The following is a 13,628-nucleotide window of genomic DNA, read 5'->3' on the forward strand; positions in this document are numbered from 1 at the left end:
CACAAACATTTGGAAACAGAAAGGCAGACTCTGATCTTCATAAAGTTAAGATTTAAATTTCACCATTACCATTCTCTGGGCTGGAGCAGCTGGTAGCCTTCTACACGGCTAACCCGGATTCGATTCCTCCGCCCCTCTCGAAGAGCCCGGCAAGCTACCGATAGTATCTTGTCTGCACAGCAAAGCTTGACAAGCTACCCATGATGTATTTGATATGCCAAAAACAGTAACAACAAGTCTCACAATGGAGACATTACTGGTGCCTGCTTGAGCAATCCAATGAACAACAGGAGGATAGTGCAGTGCTACAGTGCCACCATTCTCTGGTTCTGAGGCTTACCATGATGAGGTGGAATTTTACAAACTAATGTTGTGCTGTCTGATTTAAGTCTGTCCACTGCACACGCTGAGTCACATACTGATACGACAGAACTTTGTGGATTGAACCCACTGCCTGTCAGAGTCAGGGTCTGGCCACCTCCAAAGCTTCCTAGATGAAGGAGGTGAGAAGAAAAGAGGAGAACACAGCTAGTTAAAAGAAATCCTATTTAAAACAAAGAAATCTAAAGTGGAAGTTATATTCAATTCAAAGATTCTTATAATAAAAGTTTTATTAAGAATATGTCTCTGAGCATTTCAGAGTTAAGACACAAATGTATAATTAGCACTGCTCATTTGATGTGTAGTACTTATATTTTCTTAAGGTAAAACTGATGTTTTTGCTTGGTTGGGGGCCACACATGGCAGTGCTAAGGGACAACTCGTGACTCTGCACTCAGCAAACTTCCTGGTGTACTTGAGGGACCATACGGGATGATAGGTATCAAATCCAGGTTGGCTGTGTGCAAGGCAAGTGCCCTGCCCATTGCACTATTTCTCTGAGCCCTTTTAATTTTTGATGATGCTCAGGGATTCCAATACTGGCTATGTCAGGGATCACTCCTGGCAGTACTCAGGGAACCATATGGAATGCTGGGGTTCAAACCCAGGTCAACCGAGTGTAAGGCAAGTGCCTTACCTCCTAGACTCATCTCTTCGGCCCCCATTAAGGCTAAGATGATTTTTAAATAGGAAAAAAAACTTGTTTACATACATATAATTAGTATGTAATGATGCCTTAACATGATAACAAAAGTTGTCCACATGTATCCTGGCCACAATTTTAAATAATTTGAAATTTTAAATAAATTAATATAGCACAAAAAGAAATACAGGAATTAATTGCAATATTTGTAAACAATTTATGCTCTTGCATGCTTTCCCATTTAATGTATGAACAAAATGACTTTTTTTAGTTGTTGCTATTATTGTGGGAGCTATCCCCAGTGGTATTTAGGGGATCACAAGGACCAACCTGTCTGTGTTTAGGACCCACTGAGTGACAGGAATTGATCCCAAGGCCTCAAACATGCAAGGCATATGCTCTACCAGTTAAACCACACCCCCCACATCCCCAAAAATATTTAATATGTTACAGAAATTACAAATTTTAGCAGTGATTTTTCTTTTCTAAATAAGTATTTGCTAAAACAATATCACGTATTTCCAGATGATTGTTTATTTATCACTACCTTGTCTTGGGTGAATATTTTGAATGGTAAGTGGGTATTCATATGTAACTGTTGACACAGCAGAGCCTTTTGTCCTATGATGCATCCGAACAGGAAAAACTCCACCAGAATGATCTCCAACAAGACAATGAAGCACACTATCATTGAGCTGCGTTACAGTGCATGGAACACTATCTATCAGCACCAAAATGTCCAAGGTATCTAAACCAAAATTAGATCCAGCGATCTGAATCTCAGTTCCTGGTGGACCTTTAAAAAAAGCATACAATATAAATTTAGTTAGAACTAAATTCTAACACACAGACATTAAGGCAGGGCTATTTATTTCCAAAATCAATCCTACATTTAAAAACATAACATAAATATTCATATATGCTGTAAGTATTTGGGTTACTATCTATTATAATCCTTTGTATATTAAGTATGCATATTTATCTCCACACACACATATATATATACCATAGGTCATAATATTAGTGGTTTTAAGATACTAAAATAATTGAAAATTAGTAAGATCAACCACCCATGAATTTTAACAGACAGCTGGCCCATTCAGATGAAATTTTTGCACATCTGCATTAATGACATAATGTATTAGTCTTATTCTTAGTCTGCAGATAAGTCTTAGTCTGCAAATAAACATTCATTTTTCATTGAAATTTTGGTCATGTTAATATGAATTGTTGTTCTAAAATTGAAGTTGGAATTGTGACTAAAAATAATTTTATTCCATGAATGTACAGAAATAAATCAGAAAACAGATTTTTTTACAAATCTCTCTGAAAAAAAAAAGATTACGCAGGATTTGAATTCCATATGTTAAAGATAAGTCAGAAAGTTTATCTAAAAACAATCTTGAAAATCACTTTTCAACACTGCTCTAATACTATACTCATATGTATCACTGATAATATGATATGAAGATAATAAAAAGGTAGGTATTGGAGTACCTTTATTTGGGACAATTTCTCTGAGAAAGGGAGTGTCCTCCAAGGCATAGGTAAATGGCAGAGGTGGGTAAGCGACTGCATTTACAGTGATCTTCACACTGACATTTCCGGCCGCCCCTGCTGGACTGTGGCAGTGGATTTCGCTCAAGTTAACAGAAATCATTTGACAAGGGTCATTCCCAACAATCACCATGGTGTTTCCTGGAGTGAAACCATTTCCTGTGATGACCAAAATGGTTCCCCCACCAAGGCTCCCAGAAGCAGGTGTGACAGATGCTATGGCCGGGCTGCTGACAGTAAGGTTTCCCAGGGCCAAGCCTGTAGAGCCCACCACAACACGAAGAGCATGAAACCCAGCTGGGAGGGGTGTCACAGAGACAGTGATGTTATTCTCATTGACCTCCATTGCTCCGAATGGCTGGTTGCCAATGAAAACAGTGATGTCTTCCAAAACGGTGCCAAAGCCTTCTCCTTCGATAAGAACGTTTACAGGTCCCATGATAGAGTCTGGGGAGATTCTTGTGACAAGAGCAGTGATACTCTCTAAATATGAAAAGCTGCAGTTGCCCTGACACTCAGCAGGCACCCCATGTACTAGAAGAGTGACTTTTACCAGTTGTTGGGGAGCGGGAGTTGTCTCACATTCAATGGTCGTATAATTCACAGATAGAACTTGGCATGGAAAATAACCCATAAGGACTTCTATACCCTCAGAGGACCCTGAGAACCCAGAGCCTCTGATAGTTACTTTTGTCATCCCTGTAATTGATCCTGCATTTGGCAATACCGTGTCAATGTTTGGCAAAAGAACAAATCGCCGATCAAATTCATTGGTTGGTGTACTTATAGCAGTGCCCAGGTTGTAGACTGTTACAGAGACAATTTCTCTGATGCCAACATCCATTGAATTTTGAGGGTCAATATGACACACAATGGAATCTGCACTGCTTTCTTTTACAATACAAGGGTATTTACCAACTGTAACCTGAAAGAAAAATGAACTTAATCAGGTCAAAGAATTACTCTGGCAATAACAAACAAACTGTCAAAACACCGTCCTCCCGTTGTTCATCGATTTGCTTGAGCGGTCCCAGTAAGGTCTCCATTGTGAGACTTGTTACTGTGTTTGGCACATTGAATACGTCATGGGTAGCTTGCCAGGCTTTGCCGTGTGGGCGAGATACTCTCGGTAGCTTGCCAGGCCCTCCGAGAGGGGCGGAGGAAGAGGAATCGAACCCGGATCCATGGGCTGGCTGTGCGCAAAGCAAGCACCCTACTGCTGTGTTATCGCTCCGGCAATAACTAAATTAAAAATCAATCACAGTTTCAAAAATATGACATAGGAATTTAGTGCCTACCTTTCAGGCAAAAGATTGGGAGCTCTAATCTCACCCTAACTCATGTGCTGATCGTTCCTGGGGTCCCTGCCATTTGCTATCCCTGATAGCACAACCAAATGCACTGTGACCCTAGTCATTGTATCACAACACAAAGAGGAGGGGAAGAAATCAAGCATAAACATTTTATTTATAAAATTAACTTGGGGGCTAAATAAGAAATATCTTCCACACTATCTCAAAATTAAGTTATGATTGTTCATGAATGCTTACAGCTATACTGTTAAAATAGTCAAACAATAAAAAAATGTACACAAAGCAATGAATAGATAAATAAGATTCGCCACACCATGGATTATAATTTAGCCATAAAAAGGAAGAACTGACACATGAGCTAATCATATGAACTCTGAAAACATGCTTAGTGAATAAATTCAGTCATAAATGACAATACACTATATAATTCAATTTATAAGTAGTAATCAAGAGACTCAATCCACAGGAAGAGAAAGCTCAGGGGTAGTTACCAAGGTTTGATGAGAGGGGATGGTGCTGATGTTAAGGATTGTGGGATTCCTTTTCAGGGTAATGAAAAGGTTTTAAAATAGACGATGGCTACAGAGTCACAATTCTGAGTACACAAAAAGCTCTTTTACTGTATACTTTAAAAGGGAGACTTGTACAGTGTGTGGACTAGATTGTAATAATGTGCTTGTGCTTAGAAATTAAATTATGAGGTTATGGACAAAATACCTTCTTTTAAGTGTATTATAGAAATAAAAACAGACCTTGATATTCTTACCTTATTGGCACATGTGAGATTACTGAAACCATGACCAGAAATTGTTATCAGTTCATTTAGCGTTCCGACAGTTGGAGTAATGTTGCTTATAGAGGGTGAAGAACAACTCGAGAGCTCAAAGACAAGTCTGTCTGAATTCTGAACCTTGACATCAGTTGGGTCACACTGGGGTTCCATTGCCATGCAGCTTCCTACAGAGTTTCCTGGGTGTAAATCCATAGGTTCACCTTTAAGCAAGATGACAAAAGAACTGCTTTCAATCATGATTTTAAAAAAAACTGGATTAATGTTACGATGGTAGTTTATACAGTGGTTAAACTTTGGGATGGGGGATGCTGGGCCTCATCCCATGTTATTTAGGGGACAGCCCTGGTTCTGTGTTCAAGAGTGAGCCCTAGTGGTGCTTGGAAAACCGGGTAAGGCTGGAGATTTGAACCAGGGTCAGTGGGACACACAGTGAGTGCCTTAACCCTGTACCATCTCTTGGGTCCATAAACTATGTTTTTCAAATGACAAGCGTGACCGAAGAAATTAAAAGAAGACCTGGACAAAGACGATACAGGTATATAAAAATAATTAATTTAGGCACCTCCTAAGCAACCAATGGTGTGTGCAGTTCATTCAGAGGGTCCAAGAGTATGATGCTGCTTGGCACCCGAGGAGCTGAGGACTAAAGACTGGGTCAGCCCCCAAGTTGTCCATGGGGTCTCCAGTGCTACACCCAGAGGCTCCTGTGAAACCAAGTCAGTCCCCCGTGAGCGTGAGCACAAGCCTGGAGCCCTGCACCATATCCCTGATACCAAACTTATTTTTTGACTTGCCTGCCTTCAAAAAAATACTGGGAGCTCATGGGAAAAATTAAACAAGTCCATCAGCTCACATTTCAATGTATTTTCAGTCATACACAATATCTGGAAGCTTTCCTATTACATCTTAGTGGATACACACAAGGGTTCTGGAAGACCAGCAGGACACCAATAGGAGGATCCTTACTTCATAGAATAAATTCCAGCCTCAGTGTCATCTGATTCAAGGTCATACGGTCAGTAAGAGGCAGAGGCAAAAAGAGCCAGAATTCTGCTGGCTACTCCAGGAAGGTGACCCTCAGTCCCCTGAATGACACTGTTCCTGTCTTGAGCCCTCTTACCCTGAGCAAAAGTAGCTTCAGTGCTATCCACAAACACATGCAGGGGAACCTGTCTGGTTTGAGCTGGTAAAACCATAATGACGCCTTGGAGGAACACAGAGCGCATCTCGTCCACATACCCGCTGCTGTAGTAATGGAGTCCAGGTGAAGTAAATTGGTGAGAAAATGAGCCTGCCATGGAATAAAAGTGCACATCATAAACGCAAGCAGTTAATCCACCTTTGAAAAGAAATCTGAAATGATCACTCAAAGGCACACACAGAAGACAGGTTTGCTATTTTTTGTGAGTGTACTATTTCAAGGGGAAGTATAAGAAAATGACTCACTGGTTATGAAAGTGATCGTTTATAATGAATTTACATACCGAGAAGGCAGTATCTTTTGTTAGTTTTTTAAAAAGTTCATCAAAAATATTTATTTAGCGCATATGCTGCCTGAGCTCCTGTGCTGCTTGTGCCCATGTGGCCGAGCACATGTGGGCTGAGCACATGTGTCGCCCGCATCTCCCCTCTTGAGATGCGTACTTTCATGCTTTTCTGTCTGTTTAATGCTAGGATGCGTGTAGGGGCTCTCTCCATTTTTGGAGGAGCCCGCGTTCTCTCTTGAGTGCGTTACACTCTTTCATTCTCTCCACTCATTCCCACTACCTTGCTCTTCTCCCCTACAATACCTCCAAATAAAATCTGTTCTACTTCAAAAAACTTTATTTACATCTATTATATATGAGACATTATTCAAGATACTAGAGATTTCAAAAACCTTGGCCACACATTAGTTTTTGTTTAGATAGATCATATCATGTATGATACAATTTATCAGATTTTAAGAAAAGTTCAGCATGGAAAAAAAGTAAACAATAGTTTTTCTCAAGAGTGAAAATTTCCAACCACGAGGTATATTGGCCATTTGAAAGGCATACTTTTATATAGAATTGTCCTAGAAGAACTACTGATTTTACAGTTGATTCTATCAACATAGTTATATCATTTTCCATGAGAATAGTATGATTAAAACTCATTTTTATTTTTCTTCATAGAGTGATTGCATTACACATAATTTCAATTGGTTGACTAATCCAAAATAATATATGTTTTTGCTTGTTTGTTTGTTTGGGGCCACACCTGGTTATGCTCAGGGTCACTCCTGGTTCTGCTCTCCCTGGCAGACTCAAGGAACCATATGTAGTGCTGGAGATTGAACCTGGGACAGCCTCATGAAAGGCAGAAGCATTAGCCCCGAACTATCCCTTCTGCCCAAAATACAGATAGTTTTACAACAAAACTCACTAGAACCCATCTTCCATGTATAAAATACTGTGCTGACATTCTTATATAATATTTATTAAATTTTCAATACGTTTACCATAATAAAATGTCAATGGAGCCATTTATACATTTGTCAATACTATTTATACAAAGATATTTTAAATATAAACAAAAAAGTCTTTCTCTTTTGTCAAGAAAAAAAAAGCATAATGCAAAAAACTTGAGAACATAGAATCATACCTGATGCAGATTTTTCTATTCCATTTGTAAATCCTTTACCATCAAAAACTACACTCCCAGGACTGGAAACGGAGAAAACTCTGTATCCTATTCCCCTCAGAAATGGATGTGCTTCCCAATGCCATATTACTGTATCTCCCACAGAGATGTTTAGCACTGAAGGTGACCAGGCATAACCTAACCCATGGACTGAGAGAAAGAATTGAGGTACATTTAAAAAAAGAAAATTTGTAAGAATAATCTTAGTCATTACCTATAGAAATATTGTTTTCTCTTCATCCACTACTAAATAAATCTTTAAATAAACACTGTAAAGGAATAATGTGCATGATTTAAAAGCATAACAAAAATAAACAGAAATCATGGAAAACAGAATGAGAAACTAAAAGAACAAAATAAATCATATAATTCCAAAACTAATGACCAAGAAACAAAGTGAAAAATGAAGACAAGTCTTTAAAAAATCTCATGAGGGATATATTAAAGCTATCACAAGTCTTTAAAACCTAGAATTTTCTCAGGTGCAGAAGCATAAAAAATCCATATAGTTTCAACTGGAATATTTGCTTAGAAACGCATCATCAGTTTCAAACACAGTAATTTGGCATATTTTGTACTACAGTAAAATCAAATGGCAGGGCACGAACTCATATATTTTACAGTCTAAACTTCCTAATAACCCTGACCCATCCATGGCACTCCACGTCAAGAGAATGTGTTACAGTAGACTGCTGCCATATTTATAGAAAGAAATGGTAACACATATTTCTGGATAATTTTCTGGATAATTCTGGATAATTCTCTGGATAATGTCAAGTGTTAAATAATCAAATCAATTTCAGGATAAAATGCTTTCTTTATTTGTGACAGATAAATGTCAGTGATACCTGGATCTTGCCCATTGTTAGTAATCCTGAATACATTCCCTGTTGAACGGAGAATACATTTAATGACATTTTCAGATGATGATGTCACATTGCAAGGGAAGGATCCTAAAAGAAAAAAGTGAAGACACCAGACTTTTTAATGACATTTGTTAAAACACAGACATTAAAAATTACAATCCTGAAAAACTTCCAGTTTATCTAGATTCTGATCATCTCTGATAGTAATTGTGTTTGAGTACTACATGTATTGAGAACATAGAACTCCTTAAAACCTAATATTTCCTAAAATCAAAAGCAAGTATTCAATTTCTCATGAATAGGAATAATTCTATACCAAATACACTTAACTCTTTAGACTAATAGAAATATAAAGGCTAGAAAAGAATTGTGTAATAAATTAGCACCTACAGCATATCCTTTGGTTGAGAAAAATGAGACAGTTTTCCTGTAAGAATGAAACATTTACCTAAGAGCACAGAGTTTTCTGCTGGAATTGTGCTGAATCCTGAACCTATAATAGTGATTTCAGTTCCACCATATAAAGAACCTCTCTTTGGAAACACATTGGTCACTTCCAAAATATACTGTACAGAAGCATTTAACTTGTCTCTGCAAAAACATTAGAAAGGAGTAAAAGATGTTTCAATAAAGTTTTAATAGGATCATGTTGCTAAAGTTTTATTATGGTATGATTAATTTAATAATTTATTCATTATAAGAATTTTATCATTTAATAATTATTGAAATAAATATTTATTACTTAATAATATCAAATTAGACATCTCTTTTCCTACAGGGGTGTTTGGTCCACATCTGGTAGTGTTCAGAGCTTACTCGTAGCTCTGTGCTCAGGGATCACTCCTGGCAGTGCTTTGGAGACCATGTGTGGTGAGAGGGATTGAATACGGGTCAGCAACATGCAATGCAAGTACCTTACACTGTTTTACCCCTTATCTCTCTGTCCCTTTCTCTGATCTCTCTGGCCTAGAGATCCCTTTTGCAAGCTAAATAAGCTCCTAATTATAATAAATTCAGTTAGGCTGAATGGTTGAATGGGTTGAACACCATACACACACACACACACACACACACACACACACACACAGAGAAAATCATATACCCTAATGGTATTGATTTCTAAAGTGCACACAATGCACAAAATATTTCTCAAATCTTAGAAAGGATATTTAGAAAAGCAAAGAAAAATGTTAACATACTATAAGATTATTGACTATTTTCTTCTTCCAACCCTTTATTCTCCCCATGAGATCAACAACTCCAAAATAATTAGATTCATTACCATACCTTGCTGATGCAAAACCCCATTCTTTGACTTCCACAAAGATATCATGTTTTCCAGGAGACAACTTGGGCAAAAGGCATCTAACATCTGTAAAGTTCCAGTGAAGAATCTTGCAGGGCTTTTCTCCAACATACACCTCTATGTTTTGTGTCAGTTCATTTCCAAAATTATAACCCTTTATTGTAAGATTAACATCTCCTGTTATTTAAAAAGACAAACTTTAGAAAGAAATTAAATATATTATGCTATATAAAATTTGCACATGATTTAAATCTCATCTCTTATTTTCATGGTATTCAAAATCCTAACACATTCACAGGCAAAATAAAAATCAATGAAAGAACAACTCATTGCCATGTGGAAATAAACATCATATCTAATTGCTTCACAGGGGCAAAATAGTTTAAAATTTTTTAAAGAAAAAACAGTATTTTTACATGTGTGAGTTTTGGGGACTAATACCTGAAACCAAAAAATAAACAAACAAACAAACCAATCAAAACCAAACAAAACCTAACTCTATCTTTTTTTCATTTCAAGTCCTCAATGTAAAATAATAATTGGAATAAACTGTTATTAGGAGAAGCTATGCTTAAAAGGCCTTTCTGAAAGTAAATATATATGTTTATATAAACCAGTGCATATGCATTACATATATATGCAAAAATACCTGTAATTTTGGAAAACTTCTTACCTAGTATCGGTCGCATTTTTGGGCTAAAATCAGTTATAACTGGAGTCTGTAAACAATTATAACTGTAAGCATCCTTTGCTGTGGCTTGAAATCCATTGGTAATAACTGAAATATCAACTGTACCCTCAGTTCTCTGAAAAAAAAAAACAGAAAAAAGGCTATTACAAAATATTGAATATTGAGATTCAGAAATCCAAAATCTAAAACCAAATTAAAGTATTCGGAAAAAAAACCTGAAGAGATGCTTATTTCAAAGTCATGAACCAGAGTCAGTTTTCAGATATTATAAATTTTAGTAATTCAGATGGAGACTATATCTTGAGTTCTTTAAGCATGGTTTTGTGCGTGTTTCTGATCCATTTTACCAAGTACCTATCCTATTGAGTACCCTATGGTTTTCCTATAGTGAAAGGCTCCAGACAAATGTTTTTTTAATTGATAACACAAATAATACCAAAAGTTTTAATCATTTGCTCATGACTAGAATCAAGTGTAATTTTTATTTTCCTCACTTACAAATGACATTATTATATTTTTGACTGACATAGACGAACATTTGGACCCTAAGAAAAGTATCTGGTTCTTTCACTGGCACAGCACATAAACAATTTGCATCTAGAATAGCGATGGAGGATCTTGGGCACTTTGGTGAAAGTGGTGGGACAGTACTATGCACACCAAAAGTATTTATAAATAGAAATACTGTTATAGCCACATACCTCAACTGTGAATTTTAGGGTTAATTTTCTGGTTTTGAGTCATACACAGTGATGCTTAGAAGTTACTCCTGGCTCTATACTCTGAAATTATTCCTAGAAGTGCACAGGGTACCATATGGAATGGTCAAAAGCACTGGGGCTTGAACCTGGGTCGGCCAGGTTTAAGGCAAGAGCCCTACCTCCCTACTATATTACTTCTCCAGCCCCTCAACTATATATATACATATATATATATTTATTTTGGGGGTCACACCTGGCGATGCACAAGGGTTACTCCTGACTCTACACTCAGGAATTACCCTTGGTGGTGCTCAGGGGACCATATGGGATGCTGGGAATTGAACCCGGGTCAGTCGCTTGCAAGGCAAACACTCTACCCACTGTGCTATTGCTCCAGCCCCTCAACTATATATATTTTTTATTTAAAAAAAAATCTTTCCCAACATCTAAATGAGCTTTTAAGAAATACACATTTAGTGTTTAACTGAAATTCAGAATTTAAACAAAGCAACTTAAAAAATTTACCATATCTCTTTATTCTCACTCTATCATTCAGCTGAATATTTGCCCAAATTTATTTTCTTTTCCTAGTACTGCAACTGCACAATGCCCACACTCAGTGTGCTACTTTTTTAATGGTAATAGTAGATCACTATTCTTTCACATATAACAAGCAAACAAGTCTTGGTTAAAATGTAAATACTGTCATTGGTTTTCTTTTCTTTCCTTTTTTTAAAGAACAATGATAGATCATATATATACATATCATTGAGAATTTCACTTTTTGTTTTATTTTAATTTTGTCAATAAGAAAAAGTTAACACATAAAAACTAAATTACTTTTCCAGTTTAGATTGCTTCCCTACACTTTTAATATGTATTAGTGCTCAGTTTTTTCTCTTTTTCTGATTTATCTAATCAACCATTAGATCTTCAAACTCTAAACACATCACAATTATGTAAGACATTTTCTTCCACCCTTTTTCAACTGTACTAATCTTCATTTGGTATTTACTTCTGTTATTTCAAATGAAACATGCTGCTTAAACTAAGGTTACATGTCTGTTTTCCTTCCTAATGTTAAGTATCCAGAATAAGGAAATATTTTTATTTTTATCTTAGAAGAAATATGCTAAAAACAAGAGTATATTGATTACACTTCAGTGCCTAGATAAATAATATAACACTTGTTTAACCCTTTAATGACACATCCATTGGTTAATTCCATTTCAGACTTAGATTGAAAATTAAAACTCTGAGCTCCAATGCCTTACTTTTGGTGTTCTGCAGGTTATCCTATTCAAGTCCCCTTCGATCACAGGGCAGGTTTCAGTGCCAACTAATACTTTTGAATTTTCACTAAAGCCAAATCCAGAGAGAGTCAGAAGAGTGCCACCTTTGGAAGGAAACAACAACAGATCACTAAAATATAAAAGCAAAATTTGGTGCCTTGCTGGGCATCACAAGTCAGGTTGAGAGCTTGAACACAGCCCCAGTGGAGTGTGAGCTGCAGGTCCTTTATTTGTGGGGCTCACACACATGCTCGCAGGGGCCACAGTGTTCTGGTCACAGTGTTCATGCATATTTTTCATCGTGGGGCTTACCGGAAGTCACCCTATTTTAGTTGAATCCTTCCACAACAGTGTGTGAGTGTGCGTGTGTGTGTGTGTACGTGCATGCACACACATATTCAACAATACAACTAGAACGTCAATAAAACAAAGAAAGGGATGGGAAGGAGGGATTGGAAAGAAACAAAATTACTAATCCAAAAATAATGAGAAAACTCTAATCTGAAGATATATATATATACTCCCTCAACATCACAGCATTACCCCAAATCAGAGAAAATATGGATAAACAGTATGGATGTATATACAATATGCTCTGCTATCAATAAAAGGGTGGAGATTTTTCCTTAATTTTTAAAATGCAAATGGATGGAGAGGGTACCATGCTTAGTAAAACAAGACAGACAGAAATAAATGCCATCTAATTTTGTTCATATGTGATATATAGAGAGCAATGCCAGAGTGAAAGCACAGCAGGTAAAGCACTTGTCTTGCATGCTGTTCAATTCGTGGCACCACATATTGTCCCCCAAGCCTATTAGGAGTGATCCCTGAGGTCAGTGTCAGGACTAAGTCTTGAGCATCCCCAGGTGTGGTCCCAAAGAAAACAAAAAAATGAAGATAAATTTTTACATTGTAAGACCAATCAGTAGTTATCAGAAGGGAAGGTAGGTATATGCGGGTGAACTGGGACAAGAAGAAAATATAGTGAAGGAAATGGTTTGGCTTTATATAGTGCATATTGACATGGATTTATAATGACACACAGCCAAAATGTATGTGATGTTATAATGAATGTAATATCACCACAGTAATACGTTCTTTTTAAATAAAAAACATGAAGAAAGAACAAGTCAACCAGAAAAGAAACTTTGGCATTAGAATAACTGATTATTCAGAAATTGTCAAACCATCCAAGAGATGGACTACATATTGATCAAGAACATATACAATCATCACCATACACCAAAGTGATTCCACAAAGAAACCGAGCAAAGTTACTAATAACACAAATTTGCAACCAACACCGACTTTAGGACATTATTGGTTGCTGTTACTAATTTCCATAATACTCTCTGTATTGCAAAGATAAATTATCCTGTTTCTAATTGCTTGACAATTCCATGGATCAGCAATGATAA

General features: G+C 36.8%; 1 protein-coding gene across 1 annotated transcript in view; it reads right to left on the bottom strand.

Annotated features, from left to right (window-relative positions):
• Positions 1–13,628, bottom strand: part of PKHD1L1 (PKHD1 like 1) — a 189,257-nt gene that overhangs the window by 106,616 nt on the left and 69,013 nt on the right. The window contains exons 30-40 of the mRNA XM_056110331.1: positions 12,190–12,311; positions 10,197–10,329; positions 9,505–9,700; positions 8,666–8,808; positions 8,200–8,304; positions 7,313–7,501; positions 5,808–5,978; positions 4,661–4,887; positions 2,522–3,506; positions 1,572–1,820; positions 341–490 (exon numbers count right to left, since the gene is read on the bottom strand). Of these exons, the coding sequence (XP_055966306.1) occupies positions 341–490; positions 1,572–1,820; positions 2,522–3,506; positions 4,661–4,887; positions 5,808–5,978; positions 7,313–7,501; positions 8,200–8,304; positions 8,666–8,808; positions 9,505–9,700; positions 10,197–10,329; positions 12,190–12,311 (2,670 nt within the window). The remainder of the gene's footprint in view (positions 1–340; positions 491–1,571; positions 1,821–2,521; positions 3,507–4,660; positions 4,888–5,807; positions 5,979–7,312; positions 7,502–8,199; positions 8,305–8,665; positions 8,809–9,504; positions 9,701–10,196; positions 10,330–12,189; positions 12,312–13,628) is intronic.

Source organism: Sorex fumeus, unplaced genomic scaffold (assembly GCF_029834395.1).
Source record: "Sorex fumeus unplaced genomic scaffold, SorFum_2.1 ptg000002l, whole genome shotgun sequence".
Classification (NCBI taxonomy): Eukaryota; Metazoa; Chordata; class Mammalia; order Eulipotyphla; family Soricidae; genus Sorex; species Sorex fumeus.